Raw genomic sequence first — 21496 nt, 5'->3', positions numbered from 1 at the left:
GTTGTCCGCGGTCATCGAGTGTGATGTATTCATGTTTGCTTGTGTGCGCTGGCACTAGGCTTGTTAATTCATTTAGTAAGCGAATGTGTGCAAGTTTATGCAGCCGATAAAACTACTATCCTTACCCTTACTCCGTATAGCTCTCTACTAATTTGCTATCGCTATTGATGCTTTGCCTTTCGGGTGAAGCTGCGACTTTTTCATGCATCCGGCGGCCTCGCATTACTTTAGCGGTTTTGTTCTTGTTCTTTTTTTGCTGGACGCGGCAAAAAGTCACGCTTTGCATTACTTTCGCGGTTTTATTTTTTCTTGGTGGACGCAATGAAAACTCACCCCTCGCTCTAAATCGCGGTAGCGTTACAATCGAGTAAATATGTTACTTTCGCCGCATTTATTGCATATTCTGAATTGTAAATAGCATACCGCTGCAGAATGGATTATGAATTCTCCATTCTTTAGTGAGTTTTGTCAAATGTACAGAGCATGGATTCCATGCGAAAACACACTAGAGGAATATTACAGATGAGAGCATCAACTATTTCATGTCTAGCAGGCTTAAAAAGCACCCATCCAAGCACTTGGAAATTATGCCTGATGCTACACACTGAAAAAACAATGAAAGGAGTAAACCCACTACATACGACATATTTGCTCCAAGCAAGTTACACACAACTGTCTACCTTCCTACTGGTTTTACTGAAACATTTTGAACCCGTTATTCAAACTTGCAACATGATTCCAATCAGTACAGTTTCAATATGTATGCAACACATTTTAAGTACCATTACTTTTATCAATGCTATTACTGTTCATGAACTTTCTTGACATACACAATTGTGTACACACGTCCTAAAGTGTTATACGTGTTTGCGTAATATGCCGACAAGCTAGAGATGATTTGAATTGGCACTCTTTTTATGAGGCAGTCGGGAAAGAAAGCTGCATTCTCAGCTGAATGATTATCGTTATACATTTTAGGGCTTGCTTGTATGCCCTATTGGTAAATGTGCGTCGATTAATGGAGAACACCATGCGTGTAACGGTAAAATATATTTTGCACGTGCACCATGTCCGGCTACCGGGATGGTAGTGTGGCACGCTGACAAACGAGCTGCCTGCTTTCATGAAACTTTTTGACCAGAAATATGCAATGGCAACCATAATCATCACTCAAATTTGAAATCCGGGTACTCCATATTCTCCCCAACTACACCATACAAAATCAGAATTTTGCGGCCGCAACACGCAAACAGAGAATGTAAAGTTTCGGTTTTAATCTGCCGTAGCGGTTATTTCTTTTTTCTTGGCCACAATTACTAGTTGGCTCATCTGGTATGAGATTTATTAGTGGTTTCCGAGAGTGCATGTAGGTTTCCTTTGCCAGGTATACGACATTGTTTTCTTTTAGTGAATTTTCCTCCACCTTGTGGGCTTTGGCAGAACCGATTCGCTGTAATGTAACAGTGTTATGCAAAGTCAAATAAGCAACATCCTTATTTGTCTGTATTTAACTCACGTTTGTCCTTACCTAGAATACTGAAAAACATGCATCTTTCGCTCCAAACTGCTCCATTGGTGCAGGCAAAGGTATACCTATTTACATTTCGATCTCGAAAAACTGTGCAAAGGTTGTTTTGAGCAAAGTTTTTCACTCCCATGGACTGCTTTTCAGACAAACCCTAGCCAAAGGTGAAGGTTTGGTGCTTCGCTAGCTCTCGTTATGCCGCTTGCTGTAAAAATGAGGAAAGACTGGAGCAAGCAGAGCAGCGCGTGCCCTTCTTTCCCATCTGGCTTGAAAGGAGCAAGTCCCCAGCATGGGCTTCTTCACATTACCGCATGCTCACCTACGCGCTCCCTCTCAGCATGCACGTGATCACATTACCGCATGCTCTCAATTGCATAATCTCCAACATGTGCATCAAGCTACCATCCTCGCACGTTTGCCATTGCATTTACAGTAAATGGTGCGCGAGGGGTGTTCTTATTACATTTGGACTTTATATGGAACCTAGGCTTCTTCCGGCACATGTTGTCATGCACTGGTGTAGCAAGTCTTTTTCCAGAGGGAGCCCAGATACAGTTTGGCTTTTGCAGGACCGCACAATTGATTGGGCGCTATATTTAGCGCTATATATCTATCCTTAGTTGGAACTAAATTTTATTCGAATAGATTTCTGGTCACCTTGGAGTTTAGTCAACAACATTCTACTGTATTATCTTGGCGTGCGCGATTGTGTACACAGTGCCTGAAGAGGTATAGGCGATGAGCCTTCTTTGAATGCTTTAAACACTTTTTGGTCTGCCGGTGTCTAACCTCTTTCACGGCAGCTTTTCTGTTGCTGCGAGAACATGCTGTAGGCGCAAGTTCGACGGGTGAGAGTGGCTGCTCTTCTAGCTGAAAATCTTTACGCCTGAAATAGACGCCTATGCATTTGTGTTGTAGTTCAAAGTCCAACATGCTAAAACCTAATTCTGTACTGCCAGTGGGACAAAACTGGATGCAGCTGAGAGGCTGTGTTCAGTTTCTATGTGGCGTCCGAAAGTGTACACGCTGTGGTCTATGGTGCGCCACAGCATATGAGTCTATTAGTGTAATATTCTTCCCCCATTACACATTGTACAAAAGGTGTCTTCAGCAGTACGGTTTACTGCTACATTACTTGAATGCTAATCACATTAGCGTCAACTGTCATCGTGAGGTGGGTTCTGCCGCAATACTTTTAATGTGATTAGCATTCTTTGGGAACTTCACCCATTTTCCAGTGTGTTTGTGTGTACCGGGTTCAAAAAACCGGGTTGAAAAACGACTGGACGAACTTTGGTCACTGGGTAGGTAACACTGGGGCATGTTCTGCTCTTCAGTGAACCTTTTTGATGCAAACTTTGGCTCTCTGGGTATGTGCTGCTTTTCATAATTATATAAAACACAAAAAAATTTCGCATTTATCATAAGATTGCTAATTGCATTAAGGTTTGCATTCACATCTCTGAAGGACGGATGCACCCCCAATAATCTTTGCAGCACCATCCTGGAGTGCAGCAAGGAGGACAAGTTGAGTAGCTCGTCCCAGCACTCGGTGGGCGTGGCCACACTGAGCACCACCACTGGCCGACCCCCGGCTGGCGGCAGCTCCGCCCTGCCTGCTGTCCAGGAGGAGCCTGACGACAATGATATTGGTGGTGTCTCCACGGCAACACCAGCACCGCAAGAGAAGCTGCAGGAACATGGCGAGGGGTGCGTGGTCCAGCTCGTGTCGACTTTTCTATGCTCATATTTCTTGAACCACAAAACCCTTGCACATATCTGTTGAGGTTAGGCCTTGAAGCAAAATTTTGCCTTGTCTAAATCACTTAGACATATGGAATAGTGAATAGGGCATAACATCGAAGCTGCATAGGTGGTGAATGCCAAATATTTAATTGCGTAGGTAGCGGGTAGGTTCCTGTTTCACCTTGTTTTAATACAAAAAAAAATTATGTGCGACTGATGGTGGAATCGAACGTCTGCTTTCGAGCACAGCAGCCCGGTGCTCTTACCATCAGGTGACGATCGCAAGCATGCTTCTCTTTCAAAAGCCAGCCATCTCTTTGAAACACTCGCCGATTGCGCACCGTGCCACTTTCTAGCTTTTGTGTCAGTGCATGCTTTGAGGCGCCATTAGACTCCCCGCTACTTTCTCCGTAGCAGTTTAGACTACGTAGAAACTGTGCGACATTGTACCAACTTCATGATTGTCCAAGTTAATAATCTTTCAACTAGGGGTGCGTGGAAATCAAATACCGTATAGACTCATGTAACGGCCACACTTTTCTTTCACAATTTTGATAAGATGTGGCCCTAACACAGGACCGAACCTTTCGGTCAAAATGGTGCCGGTGCAGCCTGGACTTGTAAAAAACCCCAGTTCTTATGGACAGCCCAGCTCTCATCGTCTATTACAGTCAAATCCGCATATATTCAACTCGCGAAAAAACCGGAATTAGTTCGACATATTGAGTAATTCGATATAGAACATTTAAAGAATTTGACAATCTACAACACGCATCTCATTAAAGAAGTGTTCTTTACTTCATAAATACATGTATGGCAGGCATATCAGCGGAGAAATAGTCACCCATCTTCTTCTGCTTTTTCATTTTCAAAGCATTGTTCAGCATACACTTTTCAACGTTGTTGAGTGACTCGAAAAAGCTGAGCCCACAGCCTCCTGTGGGTGCGCAGTGGTGGTGAACAACGCTCGGTGCATGAAGTGCTTCGGAATATGTGGACGGGTCGGAACTCGTTGGGTCCTCGCAGTTACTCTCGCCAGCGAGATCCTTAGCCAGATCCGCAACGATGTCTTCGTCAGCCAGCTCTCCGGTGGTCGCAACATGGTCGTCGACGGTGACGAAGTCTCTTGCTGCAGGTCCATCGCAAACGGCACCCGGGAACTCAGGACAGCTGGCTAAAGAAGTGATCAAGTTCCTCAAGTGGTTCAGCACAATTTTTGGATGAGCTTGTGCCAGCCTCGCCGGAAACGAGTCCACAATGATGGAAGCAATTCTGAATTTTCGTTTTGACATCATTCCATGATGCATTCAACATCGCTATTGCGCCCAGGAAGTCAATTTTCAACTCCTGGACAGTGTGAAGGTTTAACAAAAGCCGTTGCACATGGCGCTTTCTATAGCCTGTGTTCAGTGCACGAATGACACCTTGGTCTAAAGGCTGCAGCACCGAGGTTGTGTTCGGTGGCAGAAAACGAAGCTCGATATTGCGGAAGCTTACCTTATAATGGTGCGCAGAGCAATTATCGTGTAAGCAGATTTTTCTGCCTTCACACCAGGTCATCGTCCCACGACTTAAGCCAGTTGCCAAAAAGTTCGCTTGTCATCCAAGCATTCCTGTTGGACCTGTAGATCACCGGAACAGACTGTGCATTCTTTAGGCGCCGCAGCGATTTGCTCTTTCCGATCAAGGGTGGTCGAAGCTTGGTCAATTCATCGATATTGGTGGCGAGCAACACCGATATTCGAGCCCTGTTCACTTTCCCGCCGTGGGACTTGTCATCGCGAGATGCCAGCGTTTGTTTGGAAGAATTTGTCACAACAAAGCAGTCTCATCGGTATTAAATATCTCACGGGGATCGTACCCTGTCGTGATGTCACTCCAATTCTCTTCAATCCACTTCTGCACACTGCTGACGTCCACCGCTCGACTTTCACCGGTTACAGCCCGGCCAACAATACTGTGACTCTCCTTAAAATGCTGCAGCCAACCTGACTTGCCTTTGAAGTCGGGTCTGTTCAGAATGAAAACGAAATCCTTCGCTTTCTGTTCAATTATGGGGCCAGAAATAGGGATGTTTCGCGAGCTAACATCAATCAACCACTTATACAGTGCTGCCTCCACGTCTTCATATGCAGCCGTGCGTACTCGTTGGGCACCAGTAGCACCTGGTCTCTTGTCCACCTTAGCCCTAACGTCTGCCTTATTTTTCAATATCGTACTCAGCATGCTTCTTGGGATGCTGTATGCTGCGGCGACATCTGACTTCTTTTCTCCGCATTCAGCTCTTCTGGTGATTTCCAGCTTTGCGGATATTGGCAGGTTCTACCGTTTCACGGCAGCCATCTCTTACTGAGCGGACGAGCGCTGTGTTATGAGGACGCGACTACGCACACAATCTTGCAACTTAACGAATGACAGAACACTGAAGCAGCCTAGCCGATCGCATGCAGGCGAACGTGGCCTTGAGTGAGAGAGAGAGAGAGAGAGAGTAGTCGAACCACTTTTTTTAGAGGGAGGCTGTTCGAGGGAGTGAAAGCAGTGCCGCACGCGCGCAGTTGGGCTAAACCACTTTGTCTGGAGGGGCGGGAGGGTGACTTCGTGAAGAAGTGAAGGCGTGTGATAAAAAAAACTTGATAATCTGGTTCGTAAGATCGACGCCATGGCGTGCACAGCTGATCACGAGAGAATTTTTCTGCAGGCAGTAGGTCAGCTCATTCATACTGTGTTGGTGTAGCTCATTGTCGCTGAACCATGTCGTGAAGGTGATCTCGAGGGCATCCACAAAGGAAAAGAGCTTCTCCGAAGGATAAAGAAGCCTATCATTATCACAAAAGTCTCTAAGCAGAGCGAGGTCTCTGTTCACCTTCTGCATATACCAGAAGCTCATCAAAGCGCTCACTGCATGCAGCCACTTTTTACTATCGTCTTCCTGGCAACATGCCCTGTTATGTAAAAGACAAGTCAGGCATCGCTTGTCTTTTCGGGATACACAGGATCAGGAAGGAACTTTGATTTCTTGAGAACCTCAGAAGCTTCTTCGAGCTTTCCTTTATCTAGCAGTGAGTCCACTTGTTTGGCCTCACTTCAATCGGCTAACAGAGAGGTAAGCAAGCCTCCTGCACAGTGGCTGCTGCTTGGTGCCTTTGCCAGATCCTAGAAGCTTAGGCAGTTCACTGTGATTAAAATTGGGTAGCTGTCGGGTGATCATTGCACCCTGAAAACTGACGGATACTGCCAAACAACTTTTCTATGCAGTCTTGGCTGAGTCGGCTTGTGAAGACGTACTTGACACCAGCTTTCTCACTGAGTAAATGTCCCAGAGTAGCGTGCAGGGTGACTCAGTGGTGCTTGCAGAAATGAATCCAAGCTTGGAAGTGTCCACAGAAGCTTCCCATTTGTTCAGGTACTCTAGCAAATCGGTGATGTTTTTCCCTTTGATGGGATGCTTGCTGTCATAGCTTCAATTAATTTTACCATCATGAGCACAAATGCTTGTGTTGGTGCAGGGTCACTCCAACGCTTTGATATTTCATTCTTGTAAAAGAATAGCCCACGGAGGACTTCAGCACTGAACAGAGGGAATGCGAAGTTTGCTTTCATCTTTGCGAAGTGGTTGGAGTGTTTGTGAGACGCCGTGATTTTAAGCATCACTTTCAGCGTTAGCGTGCATTTATCTTCATCATACGCCACTTTGATGTGCTCTATGTAAACAGCGCCATTTGGAGTTTAATAAACAATTCCAGACACATTTCACTAAATGAGAAAAATCAGAAATGAAAAAAGGCGCCTGCCTATTTCAACGGGATGTGGCACGGATGACTTTATTGAGGATGAAGACCCAGATATCCCAAACTGGCGCCACATGGATAGATTCCACGAGGCTCTATCAGAGGTGATAAAGTCCACCTTGAGGCCTGCTTTCTCTGTAAACAGCATGGCTTCAAGGATGATCTTAGAAAGCAGTGCAGGCTTCGCACTTCCCCTAGATGGAAAACAACCCAGTACCTGGTGCCAAGAACCTGTCAATGGTTTAAACATTGTTGCCATACCGTGATCTCAAGGAATGCGTCGTTCGGTGTCAGGTGTAAGCTCTCCCAATTCCACGAGCCCTTCCACCTTTCCTCCAGTGCCAATGCTCAAGCATTCTGACAATTTCATTTCATCCACTAAGAACCCGCCGTGTCATTTGAATTCAGTAATTTTGATTTCTTTGCAATCCCTGCCAAGACAGAAGAATTGAAACCGAACCCACTGTTGCCCTTGCGCGTGTAAATCTTGAGGCATGATCGACTAGGCAGCAGCAGTATGCCCTCGCATGTCACGTGTTTATAAAGCCTTGGGCTTTTCATCTTCATTATCATACATTCCAGTAGCCAGTCTGGGTTGCATTTCATACCTTTTGGTGACTTCCTTCGAGCACCCTCAAAACGCTGCATGACGGCGAGCCTTTGCTTGGGTGCGAGAGCTTTTAGTCGGCCCTCAAGGACATTTTCTTCAAGCTCCTCACTCTGCTGCTTGTTTCTGAATAGTTTCTTCGTACAGCGAAAGCCTAGTCTTCAGCCGTCTGATGGCTTGTGTTGCTTCCACCTTCTCATTGAATACGCACAGCTTGACTCTGGTTGCGCTGTTTCCTCGCAGATCCTTGATTGCAAAGAGCTTTGCTCAGATGTTTGCAGCGTGGCTTGTCTTGCTTTCCTTAGCAGTTCCCTCGCAATTCTTGCTTGAGATTGCGGTTCCTGTGACAGAAAATTTCTAATTTCCAATGATGAAATTTTGAAGAGTTCCTGCACCCGCGCACACGCTGAGAGCATCTATGTATGTCTCTTAACACTCAGTATCATGTGACACACCATGCAGTATCTGCACCCCCTTCAAGAACACTTTTTGCTTCAATCCATGGTCACCTTGAGTGAATAAACCAACTTCTTGGTGAACAGAATACTCTTGTCCTCTGTGGACTCGCACACACTGTACGCAACAGTTAGGGGCGAAACACTGAGCGTGTTTTCCCCATGAGCACGACGGTAATGTGAGGTTGTCAAACCGCGTGCACGATGCATTCTCGAAGTCGACACTGCTGACCGTACTCTCGAAACTTATACGTGTTGTAGCTCCCTGTGCACGTTTCTTTCCCGGTGGCACATTCTGTTCACTTCTTGTAGGACGCTTTCCTACTGGGGGCAGCTTCTTTGAACAATAAGCCGGGAGGTTCGGAAACAAAGTAGGAACTGCGCCCAGAAGCAGCACAGACCTGCTTATATATATATCGATACGGACGAGCTCACCGTTCACTTTATGCTCAAAGTACCTTGACGTACCTTTCATTGAAGTGAAGCTCGCACACTGCACAGCATTCTTCCAGCTTTTTGTCATTGCGAGGATTAGCACGCTGCCATTGTGCGAGCGCACTTACATCTTTGGGTGCCCCAAACAAGGACAGTTTCTTCTTGCTAGACTTGTAGCCTGTTGTACACCCGGGCACAAAACAGTGGTTCTGCCTGCTAGGCATGATAGCACAGGAGAGAAACTCAATTGGGTGAACTATGCACTGCGCGTACACTTCAAGCGAACAGTTGCACACACATGGCACAATCTAACAGGCGGTGTTCTGTGCCGCGTTTCCCGGGCCTGCCTGAGCCTGACATGTATGCAGGAGCGAGTGCCCGCACGCGGTTCCCTTTCCACGGGCTTCGGTACCTCCCATACGAGCCGCTTGGCTGGCGGTCGTCAACCTTCCCAATTCTAGCACTGTAGTAAGACTGAGCATCGCTGCCTATATTCTTTGTTTATTGATTATACGACGCCCCGATTGTTCAACGGTTTTGTGTGGTCCCCTCGAAGTCGTATAATCAGGGTTCCGCTGTAGCATAGTATGTGTATTTTTAATGCAAAGATAAGTTATCTAATGCATTTTCAAGTAATTGCCATCTTACCTTTCAATTTTTGCTGTTTCGAAAAAGTTCACATAAAATTACCCCGCAAAATAAATGCACCCCCCCCCAACTTGGCTTCGGAATCTTGGGCAAAAAGTGCGTTCATTATGCGAGGATGTACGGTACTTTGCTATCGCTTTCAATGCTTTGCGTTTTGAGCAAAACTGATTTTTTTATCGAGACGAATATTCGTATATTTTTAATTTGCGGGCGCCATCTGATGACTGTCGCGGGTACTAAGCATGGTCAGCCATGGCTTCCAAGATTTACAGCACCGCGTGCTCGGCACTGTATGCGCTGGCACTCGTAACCATGCTAATATGGCCCAACCTGTGGTACCATAGTACAGTGTACAAGGTTCTGGAACATGTTCTTTTCTCTAACTTAATTAAATATTTAAATGAGAACACCATGCTAAACAATTGCCAGCATGGTTTCCGCAGTGGATTTTCCTGTGTCATGCAGCTCACGTAATTAACTCATGACCTAGCAAGTGTATTGGATATAGGTGGAACGATTTTATATTTTTTTATTTCAAGAAAGCTTTTGACGTTGTGCAGTATGATTTGTTGATAGAAAACCTGTCATGATATGGCATTGATGCTAATGTAATTAAATGAATACAAAAATGTCGCAGTTTCGCCCGAAAGGCGAAGCATCAATGGCGATAGCAAATCAGTAGAGAGCTATACAGAGTAGGGATAGTAGTTTTATCGGCTGCACAAACTTGGACACAATCGCTTACTACTGAATTAACAAGCGTGGTGTCAGCGCGTACAAGCAAACATGGATAGATCTCGCTCTATGACCGCAGACAACCACTGTACAAACTCTGGCGTGCGCAAGCGCAGCCGTCGCAGTGAGCGAAGGTTCATGCGGTCTATCACTTCAACGGAAACTGAGCGGCGAGAGCACAGCACATACAAAAGATCAGAGCCATGTGGAGATCGCTTGCAAGATACGGTGCGTGGGAGAGCCCACACCGACGCAAAGTACAAGTGCGCGGTTGTTGGCGGAGTAGAAGCAGCACCCCCCTCCTAGCTCCCGCACTGCCTCCCGCTTTCCTCCTTTCGCGTGAGAGATTGAGTCATCAGTTTTCTTTGCACCCGGTTGAAAGATACACATTTGGTGCCGCAGCGCAGCGTGGCCCCCCTTCCCTCCCTCCCATACTCCCACGGCTCTCGCGCGACGGAAGAAAAGGCGTTTGCTCTCCGCCATGCGTTCGCTCTCCGTGAAAGTACGCATCCCCCGCACGCTTTAACTCGCACATACGGCGCGCGGCGACGATTTTATCGCCCTTGGACTTTATACAGAACCTCACGACGGCGACGCCGACGGCAGAAATGCGCTTGAAGTGCCTATATAGTTGCTATCACAATAAAATTATCTGCAGCTTAGACGTTTGAGGGTTGTTATTAATGGAGAGAAATCGGATGAGGCTGTCGTAACGTCGGGAGTACTACAAGGATCGGTGCTTGGCCCACTGTTTTTTTTGATGAGTGTTAATGACACTGTTGAGAATATTAATTGTGCTGTGTGCACGTTGGCAGATGACTGCGTATTGTACAGAGTTATTGATAATATAAATGATTGTGCATCATTACAAGGTGACATCAACAGGATTACACGGTGTTCAACATGGCATATGAACCTTAACGTAAAAAAAACAGTGCACATGTGTTTCTACAGAAAGAAAAAGAAGCAGTTTCAGTATAATTTTATAATAATTAATGGGATGCAACTGCTGACTATGTCAGAATTTAAATATTTGGGAGTGTATTTCACCACTGATTCGTTTTGGACACGTCACACTGATCACATTGCTGCCAAAGCATCTCATGTTCTAGGTTTTATAAAAAGAAACACAATACAATTTCAAATCAAAGCAAAGGCTGTACTGTATCTTTTCAGTGTCCAATCAATACTTGAATATGCCAGCACAATTTGGGATCCTTGGACACGAACAAACATAGACAAACTGGAAAGAGCTCAGAATATACCTGTGCGCTTTGTATTTAAAGATTACACACGGAATTTTAGTGTAACAGAGGCCAAAAAGATAATTGGGTGGGACATGCTGCAAGAATGACGTTTAAGTCATAGATTAAAACTGTTCCATGATATTTTTCATTCAAAACGAGTATTTATTGCATGAACTATTTACATTTGCCCGACTACTTGTCTATGAGAGTTGATCATGAAATCAAAGTGAAAGAAACATTATGAAAAACTAATGTGTTTTGCAAGTCCTTTTTCCCCACAATCCATGACTGGAATAGGTTACCACATGATATTGTGAAAATAACCTCAAATGATATGTTTGTACAGTTGCTTCAGGATATAATAGTATAGTAATGAACAGGTTGTGGGTTTTTCCTATGTTGCCTGTATTATGTTCTGTTTCTGTTTAAGTAATCCCCCCTGTAATGCCTATTGAAGGCGCTGTGGGTACTCCGGTAAATAAAAAACCTCCTTGCAATTTGTTTAGAACTGCTTAAGGACAAGGTACTGTCCACCAGAAATGCTCTGGGAATTTGTGAAGGTGTTCTGCTGCTAGAACTTTAAAACTCGTATTAACAAAATTCTTCGTTCAACTTCATTGCAAGTACAACTTCGTTAAATTGAGCTTTCACTGCAATACTGTCGGACCCACTTATGTAATAATCCTTGAGGTAACGATTTATCGATACCCTTTTCACAGGATTACAATTTTCCAACCCTGCCTTTTGAATCTGCATCCAGCTATAACAAACATTTTAAAAAGCACCGTACTGTTACAACGAACACTACAAAACTGGTCGCCGTAAAAGGAGGGTGCGCATTGAGATTCCAAGAATGGAATCGCAACCGAACTGGGTGCACAAAAGTTGCTGGTTACTGTTCATCGCTGCTTTGTTTACATCATTGAAAGTTCATGATGGTGTTCTACCCTTCGAACTTTGTACTTTTCCAGCCGAACCAACATAGAAAGCGTAACTTTGTGGCTCTCAGCACTCGATGTATGGCTGATGCTGGAGCTGTAATGGCAACATCTTTGCAAATTTCCGCATTGACAGTAGTTTCTGCTTCAAGCCATCTAGAACGCTTCACTATCATGTGCAGAATCCGCTTGTGTCCCTCTGATAGCAAATTATATCACTAGCTCTCGAAGAAAATACTGCGGTGGCTGCACTTCGTGAAAGGGCAGGTAATCAGAACCAGTCGGGTGCCATTTAGAAATATCCACTAGCCATATTTCATTCTTTAGACGACTTATTTAACAGAAACTTGCAGCTTGATGTGGGAAAGTGCAGAAAACAAAAATAAACAGCATTAAGATGGAAAACTAAGCCAGTTGGTAGGCGTTTATGTTGAAGTTAGTGAAGCTAAAACAGAATGATCTCAAATCAGAGTTGCCAAAGCCAGCGTCACTGTCTTTAATTGTTGCACGTTCTAAAGAACGACCTCATATATACCTAACTACTGATATAATGACTGCCTTTTGCGGAACTATTGAGTTCATTATAAACGGGTTTGACTGTACATAAAGATTTATAAATGCTAGACCATTACCTCCGAGACTTCCAGCGTGGTGCGCTCGAGCACTGATGACCTTGAATATCATGCCCCGTAACCGAGCTGGTTCTCAATGTTCGGTGTCATTTTTGGCAAGCAATAATGGCTGCATAATAATTGTAAAATTTTTTTAGCTTAGGCACCGAAAATGTTTATTTCTGTTAGCTTCCTGTGATGCATCAACTCGTATTTGAAACGTTGAATTTCCATGACTGCTCCTGCGCATCTTCACTTTGGGAAACTAGGCCTTTTATGTGGTCCAAACCTTTGCTGAGGTTGCGCTTTAAGATGACAGCTGCCCGGCAAAGGCGGTTGATTATCGGTCTACAGAGATTTTTCTACATGCCCTTGTGCCCCTTGCCGTGCCTACTCATCTCAGGACCAAGCAAGCAGCGTTGGCCGTGGCCTGCAAGGACCCGTTTTCAGAGAAGCTGCGGTGTACAATATTGAACTCGTGGCAGCCTCAGGAGAGCGACCAAGAGCAGCTCCTTGAGTCGTCTGGAAAGTGCCCTGAGCTCAAGGCAGACGCAAATCACTCTGGGTAAGGACTGTGAGTTCATCTAGAACTCTTGCTCGCAGACGGCTTTCCAGCATCGCAGCTGAGGGGCTGTGGCGTTTGTATGCTGAGCACAATGAAGGGCTGGTGGTGGACTCTTGTGTAAGGACAGTGCCCCTAAATTTGGCCTGCAATTTCAGAAAAAATAATTGATGTGTGGGTCGCACTCCCTTCCCACGTGTTCACATCAGCCACAGCTGCACAGTGGTATCTGCATGGTTTCGACACAGTATGAAATTGTGTGTTGCTGTCACTTCTTGGTTGTAATCACAGTTGATAAAATTGCTTGCTGGGTAGCTTGTCGACCGGTACATTTGCCACCATGAAATTTATTTTCTGGTGCCTCGCAGTTTGTACTGTAACTCTTGCAGAGCATTTGCGTACATAATGTTTCCCATTTTGGTCACAATGTCTTTTATAGGCAGTTGCATGCATCGCACACACGAAGGTCATTGTGCACGACGGTCTCCCGCATGACCTGAAAAGTATGCAGTCGTTCGGTTGCAACATTTTGTTATCATGCAGTTGTCAGTTATGCAGTTGTCAACTAAGCACTGGTTAAATTTGTATCCTAGCAATCCAGGGCTTGTCCTACTGCACTTTGTGTATGCTTTGTGTACACACTTGTGCAGCGAGATTCCGGTGCTCCTGTGCCAGCTGAAACATAGATACTTAGGTGCTTACGACTGAAACAATCCGTTCATGTTCTGCATGAAAATTCCAGTAGTTCTTTTTTGCCGCCCAACCCTACACACAGCACTGTCCAAGCCCGCATCTGCGCACCGCTTCATCTTGTAGTAGTGCAATTGCGGTAAACCAGATTACAGCTTCGCAGTTAACTCGAATCTCGATAATTCGAACTCGAAGGCGCCCGAAAGTTTGTTCGAATTGGAATAAGTTCGAATTCAAAGGATTTATTCTCGAAGTATTCATGCACCATAGCACGATGCACGAACGGTACAAGTCGTGAAATACTGCAGCGTACAAGCACATAGCGAGCAAGGACCACGAAACTACCCACGCCAGCCAACTTCCCGATAACGGCAGGAAACGAAACATCAGGGAACGGGCTAAGCTGGCGCCGAGGCGGTTGGAGTGGTGGCGCCGACACAGCGCCGATGGACGTGCGCGGAAACGGGTGAAGGTAAGCGAGGGGGACAGCAGGGAAGTGGATTTGGCCTCGGCAACTCTGCCGCTTTGGTGGAAGTGGCTTCGGTGGCTCCCCTCGCCCTTCTCTCAACTCCCTCGTAGCTCCCTCACCTTCAAGTCTCTGTGCATGCCCGCCGGCCGAGCGCCAGTTTAGCCCACGCCCTGAAGTTACGTTTCCTGCCGTTATCGGGAAGTGAGCGTTGGCCGGACTGGGCCTCCACCGCTGCTTCCCTCTGCACCGCAGCCGCTGCGTTACAAGCACGTCAAAACGCAACTAGAAAGTAGAGGAAGCAGAAAGAAGGGTTCACTGCCATTTTCTCCGCGTGGCTGAGACGTCGGCACGTACGGGCGTATTCCGGCGCTATGCAGAAATGGCGACCTTGCCATTTCAGAGAGGGTGAAACGTCTACCGCAATCTTTTTTTTGTTTTTTCTTCGCGTGCGGCGTTCAGGGGTCTCTTTTAAGCTTTTGCTCTATGGCAGGGTCAGAGCAATGCTGGTCGGAGGCGCCGCCGTGTGATTTGGCACGCTGCTGAGAGCATTCTCGGAGGGTGGTATGTTCGCAAATGCTTGCATGTTCGAATTACTGGCCGTTTTCGCCCATTCAAATACACAGAGTTTTCACGGGACCACAGCCTAAGTTTGATTAAACCAGAAGTTCGAACTAAGTGTGTTCGAATTAATGAGATTTGACTTTACAAGCCAGCGACGACGAATGGAGCCAGCAAATAAAGCTCAAATAAAGGCCTCCCAAGGTTGAACACTGGAGCAAGCATGTAAAAATTTCAAAAGTACACTTAAACCTCGTTACATTGAGACAGGATATAATGAAATAATGGATATAACAAAGTAAATGCAATTCGCCTTGAAATCCACTAGAGACCCATGGATTTTAAACCTTATTTTTGTTAGCTAAATGGGTTTAGTGGCGCAAAAGCGACTAAGCGACGATTTTAACAAAATAAAATTTTTCAGCCAATGGATATAATGAACTAGATTTGTCTTGGAAACGAAAAATGCCAACAGTTGCACACTGAGCATATTACTTTCCACGGGGTTTCATACTTAATCTTCATGGCAGTTTGAAAATTTCCCCATTGAATATGGGGTCGAGTAACACTAGTCTTTCTTACCGCTACATGTAGCTGCATGCACGGTCACCGCTTCTGTCTTATCACAGCTCTCTCTCGCGCTGGCACAAAGCTGGGAAAGCTAGGCGCACCCTCCAAGATCGCAATCTCGGAGGCTACACATAGCTACACCATGCCACACCAAAAGTCCGCTAGATTTGCCTGCACCACTGTGAAGCAGCTCACGTCGGTTCACGAAAAGTTCAGAAACCATGCAGCTTGATTTTCGTGGTGCAGGTCCAGCACGACACTCGAAACAAATGCCAAGGTGCAGAGGCAGTGCAGGTGTTCTTTCCAATTAATGTCCACAGAGTGCGTAAGGTATAATAGGTCCTGGAGTGTTGGTATGGCTGGCTTCTGAGGCGTAAATACCCTCTCATGCTTGCGTATACACGGGTGACGCACGTAAGCGAGATTTTAATAGCGCTTGCGCACGTGTACTGTGTCGTCTGGTACACTGCTGCTTCGCATCTGTATGTCTGCATCAGGTCAGTACCGTCAGTAGAGAGGGTGCAGCAAAATCGTGAACCAGCCTTGCGCCTTTCCTGCACCTTTGAAATGAATGGCGTAGTTTAGAGGGTGCCACTGCTGCACCGCTGAAACAAATGGCAGGGTGCCACACTTAATTAACTGGTTCAGGTGGTGAGGTGAATCGACCGTACCTTTAACCAGACCGTGCCACATATCGATGATGCTTGTTCGCGGTGTGCTAAAAACCAGTGCCTTCCCTTCTCTCTCACTGTGGCGTGCCACGCTGGCTGATAGCTAGGCGTTGTACCATGAAGGGTGCTGACTGACGCTAGCCACGTCTGCGCAAGTGACTCGGAACCGAGTTCACCGAACGAATGCACACACCCTTATTGGACTACACCATACATATAAAACGCATGACGCGTAGCACGCTTACATCTCTCCCCCGAGATATGCACACAAGAAACTCCAAATACTTCACAAGTCAAGTCTTCTCGGACTCTTGACTCGGCACCCCAGCCTGGTGACTCTCATTCCGCCATCATTGGAGACTTGTCGTGTCGCTGTTGACGTGGCGTTTATTACCATGGTCCTCTATTCGTGCTCCTCACGGTTTTCACTCTGAGCTGGCTCATCGTTGGGTTGATTAGAATACTAGATGCACCCTATTACGCACAAGTGCAGAGGTGGGTGTTTCCACGACGTACGAGCAGGGCTTGGAGGCTGGGTTGAGAACACACGCCATATCCTTGGTGTCTCAAACCCACCGTACTCCCGGCAGCAGCGGAGGAAGCACGGTCGCGGCATGACAGCGATTGAAGTTTTCTGGCGCCTTCTCACCTCTTCGTCTTGGCATTTGACATCGTCTGGCACAGGGCACTTCGGTTCTAGGTGGTCCTTTGTCTTCGGAAGCCTGGTTCGCAGGCTGCGGCCCAAAGTAGCTGCACTGGGCTGAACCCTGTGACGCCTGCAGTGTGTCTGTACGACAGAAGAGCCAGAAAAGGATTGTGTGCTTTCTCAAACAATTCTTTGAATGTGAGCACCATCCTTTCAACTTCCCATTTGACTGCGTGTAGTTTGGACTTGAGGTGATGGGTTGGGAGCCATAGCTCTTCGCAAAAGCTGCAAAGGCATGTGAAGCAAACTACGGCCAATTATCGCTTTGTACTACTGCGCGAATGCCAAAACGAGCAAAAATGTTTTTGACTGCATCGATGACTGCCTCAGAGTTCATGCTTCACATGTAGTCAGGGTAATGAGAACGATAATAAACTACTAGTAGGTGTTGCGTCCCTTGTAACTAACAAGTCCGTTCCTCTTCTTGCCACGGTTGAGCTGGGTCTTCGTTACCACCAATGGCTCACTTCTTTGAACTCGTGTGACTTCACACTCTCTGCAGCGGTGACTGTCCCCTATTTGCTGCGAAAGTCCGTACCGCCACATATTTTAGGCCCTTAGGCGGCATCGGTTAATTCCCTGGTGGCCTTTATGGATAAGTTTGAGCACATCCTTTTGCAGCGAAGCCTGGATGACAAAGCGATTACCTTGTAGGAGGGCACCATTGCACAAGAAGATCACCTCGATGGCTCCGGTACTTCTTTATGTGCTTTGGAAGCCTGTCTCAACGAGGCCATCCCTGGGTGCAGTATTTGACGAGCTGGTTGCATTCCCCGTCCAGTTTTTGGTGCCTGCGAACATCATCTACAGTAATCAGCTTCGTGTCTGTGACCGTAGCAACTTGAAATTCCACCCACATCCACCGGACTGATCGACGGCTTCTCATCATCCAGAGCCCTTGGAAGAGCTTCCGCAGTGGCTAGCTGTTTGCCAGGACTGTAGACCACGCTTAATTGGTACCACATAAGTTTGATGTGAAACCTTTGAATACATGGAGGCATCGAGTCCAAGTCAGCGTTACCAAATAGTGTTACCAGCGGCTAGTGATTGGTTTCTACCGTGAAGTTTAAGCAACGCGCGCATTAGTCAGAACTGTGCACTGTCCATGCTACCGCCAGCGCCTCTCTCTGTTTGGCTCTAGGGCGGTTCCGCTTCAGTAAGCGACCTGGATCCGAACGCTACCGCGCGTCGCTTGCCGGATGGTTGATCCTGCAGAAGAACAGTTCCCAATCCAAATCAGCTTGCCTTGCATGAGAAAATGGTATTACGACCGGGATGATACTTCACGACGCACAGGTCTGAGGGGAGCATTGCCCTTACCCGATTAAGAGCAGTCTTTTGAAGCGGTCCCCATAACCATGCATTTTTCTCGCCTAGCAAGGTGTGAATAGGGGCATTTGCCTGCGAAAGATTGGGCAGGAAGCGACCAATATGATAAGCCGTGCCGATGAGTCGCCTAACCCCAGCAACGTTCTTGGCTAGCTGAAAGTTGCGCAATGCTTCGAGTTTGCTGGGACTTGGCGAGATACCATTGGCATCGATGACCACAACCAGAAACTCTATTTTATCTTGACCGAAGCAGCATTTTGACTTGTTGAGTTTAACTCTGGCTGTCCTCACGTGTTCAAGAACCTCCACAAGTCGGTTGTTGTGCTCTTTTCGATGTTTGTCAAAACCAGGATGTGTTCTATTATTTTGACGGCGTTCGGTTGCCCCTCCAGAATTCGAGCTATTTCTCTTTGAAATACTCTGGTGCTAAGTCACTCCAAAAGGTAGATGACAGTAGCAGTAGTGTCCAAATGGCGTGATGAATGTGGTATACGTATACTCTTGGTATTCTTGGGACAATCGCACTTGGTGAAATCCTGCTGTTGCCTTCAGCTTTAAGAACACTTTGGCATCGCCCAGTTGCTTGAGCACCCATTCGACTGTTGGAAGCACATGCCTTTCACAGAGAACTTCTTTGTTGAGCTTTGTTAAGGCCACACATGTTCGGATACCGCCTGAAGCCTTAGGTACTGCGACAGACTGGCACACCACCTTGTTTTTTCTTTCTGGTCCAGCTCCTGCTTTACCTGGTTGTACAGAGGAATGGGAATTCTGCAAGGTACACTGAGAGCAAATGGCCTGGCATTTGGCTTGAGTCGAATAGTGTATACTCCTCCTTTACGGTACCAAGCCTTTCAAAGACGTCCTGGCCAAGGGTTGCTTCGCTTCCAAGGCTGGCTTGCTTTTCAGGTCACTGGCAGCGTCGATAAACTTCATGACTCCCAATACGAGGATACCAGGGTAACCTAGTAAAGGTGTAGACTGTGAAGGCATGACGTACACTGGCTGTACGTGGGTGTGGCTCTTCCACTCCAACGTAGCTGTGAATTGGCCAGTTCCTTTCAAAGAATAATTTCCTGGACCGCTGAGATGACCCTCCGGTTTTTTGAGTCGCTACGGTAGTCCCGAAAAAGTGCTTGGAATGACGGTAACTTCCGCTCCTAAGTCGACCTTGAACTTGAGTTGGACTCCATTCATGTGGACTAAAACAACTTAGCGTTAGCCTCACGATTGGTCTTGACAGCATGCATCTCGATGGCATGTGACTGTCGGCTTTGCGAGCATTGTTTAGCTAAGCAAACTGCTTTGAAGTGTCGTTTCTTTTTCGAAAACTTGCAAGCAGCTTTCTTGGCAGGACAAATATCCGCTGATGCTGTTCTCGTCCGCAGAAGTGACACGATCTGCGCGTACCGCCGAGAAGCGTTTCTCTTGATCCCTAACGCTTGATTACGTGACTGCCTTCTCGCTGGCCCGTGTTTCACTGCATCAATGGCGACTGGCCCAGATAATTGGTTTTCTTGTTCACGTTTTCTCGTTCAGCATCTTCATGCAGTCGCGCATGTAGGGGCGCTTTATCAAGTGTCAAGTCGGAAGTGCGACAGATTTGTTCCGATAACCTGCTTTCCAAAAAACCAACGATAAATCGAGTCTCGAATGAACCTGTACTCGACGGACGCTGAGCCGTAGTTGCATCTTTTTACAAAGTTCCACAACGCGGGATAAAAAGCATTGATGCATTCGTCTCCTTGGTGCGTCCGCTTATGAAAACGATAACTCTCGTGAACTTCGTTTAGTGGGTGCACGAAATACGAGGTGAACTTGCTTTTCACAACAATGTACGACTAAACTTCTTTCGCCGACAAGTTGAAAGACGCCAGCACGCGTCAAGCTTGAACACCCAGGCAATAAAGAAGCATTCAAACCCGAACCTCTTGATATCTCGGTGCAATCCTGTAGCGTAGGCATACTCCTCAAATTGCTCAATCCATAGACCATGCACTTGGGTCGGCGAAGTCGAGATCGATAGCTGTTCGAAGCTCGACGCTCGCCGCATCTACACAGTGACTCGGCGAGTAGAATGAATCAATGCACACCTTTATTGGACTACACCACATATATAGAATGCATGGCGCGTAGCGCCCTCTACAGGCACCTCCAAAATTGTGTGAAACTGGCACAAGCCGGCCAAGGCGGCTTGCTCACACATCTGAGCTGTGGCAGCCGTGGGGCAGATGGGGCCACGAGAGAGTGGTGAATCAGATAGTTTTGCCTTCATGGGCAGAACACGTCTGCCGTTCTGCAGGCCCCGAGCCGTAGCCTTCATTGCATGTTTCATGTTGTGCACACCATTTGGCATATACTGCATAAAGGGCAATAGTCAATATAACGAAGTAGTGGATATAACCAAGTAATTTCGGCTTCCGAATCTAAGAAACTCGGGCACACATCTATGCATGTGATGAGCGCGGCCCTTAGGTGAGAATAATTGTTGGTACGTACCTGCCAACTTCGCATCTTTTTCCGGGAGTCTCCTGGAATTCCACCACTCCTTTCGATTGTACAGACATGACTCGAAATTCTGAAATCAGAGAACAGACCTTTGTGCTTAGGGTTCGTGAACTATGAGCTGCACCACCTTTTCATAGTAGTACAAAAGGCCCTTAAATTCAGCAGTGGTGTGTGTCTGGGTGCTCATCCGGTCCTTCTCTTGCTTCCAGGTGGCCAGGAGGTTAAGGTGCTCCACCACTTGGCATCAGGTGCCTATGCACGGGTGTATCTGGCGCAGATTGAACACCGACGACCTACCTGGACAGTGACGATAGTTTTGAAGTGAGAATTTCTTGTATTGTGGATAGTTTGGGCATACCCTGTTTACAATGTCACTCGCAAGGGACTACTGCTATTGTGTACTGCACGCACCGGAGGCGTATATGCGTATTAGCTGCCACACGTGGGCAAGTTTAAGATTGAAAGAGAAATACCAGAATCGAACATGCTGTTGATAATATGAGCTAGGGGCTTGGATATAAGATCCGCAACATACTCAAGAGGAACAGCACTTAAGGCTCATGGTAAAAAAATCTGACGTCCTATTTTATGGCACCAAAATTTATGGTGCCACCAACAAGGTTGTGGGTTAGAGTGCCCTAATGAACTCTACCTTAATTAATATAGTTAATTAAGTCACTTGAACCCTCAACCTTTGG

General features: G+C 46.6%; 1 protein-coding gene across 1 annotated transcript in view; it reads left to right on the top strand.

The window, feature by feature from the left end:
- Positions 1 to 21496, top strand: part of LOC125941788 (mitotic checkpoint serine/threonine-protein kinase bub-1-like) — a 93817-nt gene that overhangs the window by 61968 nt on the left and 10353 nt on the right. The window contains exons 6-8 of the mRNA XM_049659634.1: positions 3023 to 3235; positions 13139 to 13300; positions 15831 to 15861. Coding sequence (XP_049515591.1) covers positions 3023 to 3235; positions 13139 to 13300; positions 15831 to 15861 — 406 coding nt within the window. The remainder of the gene's footprint in view (positions 1 to 3022; positions 3236 to 13138; positions 13301 to 15830; positions 15862 to 21496) is intronic.

Source organism: Dermacentor silvarum, unplaced genomic scaffold, assembly GCF_013339745.2.
Source record: "Dermacentor silvarum isolate Dsil-2018 unplaced genomic scaffold, BIME_Dsil_1.4 Seq312, whole genome shotgun sequence".
NCBI lineage: Eukaryota > Metazoa > Arthropoda > Arachnida > Ixodida > Ixodidae > Dermacentor > Dermacentor silvarum.
This window is presented reverse-complemented; position numbering and strand designations above follow the sequence as displayed.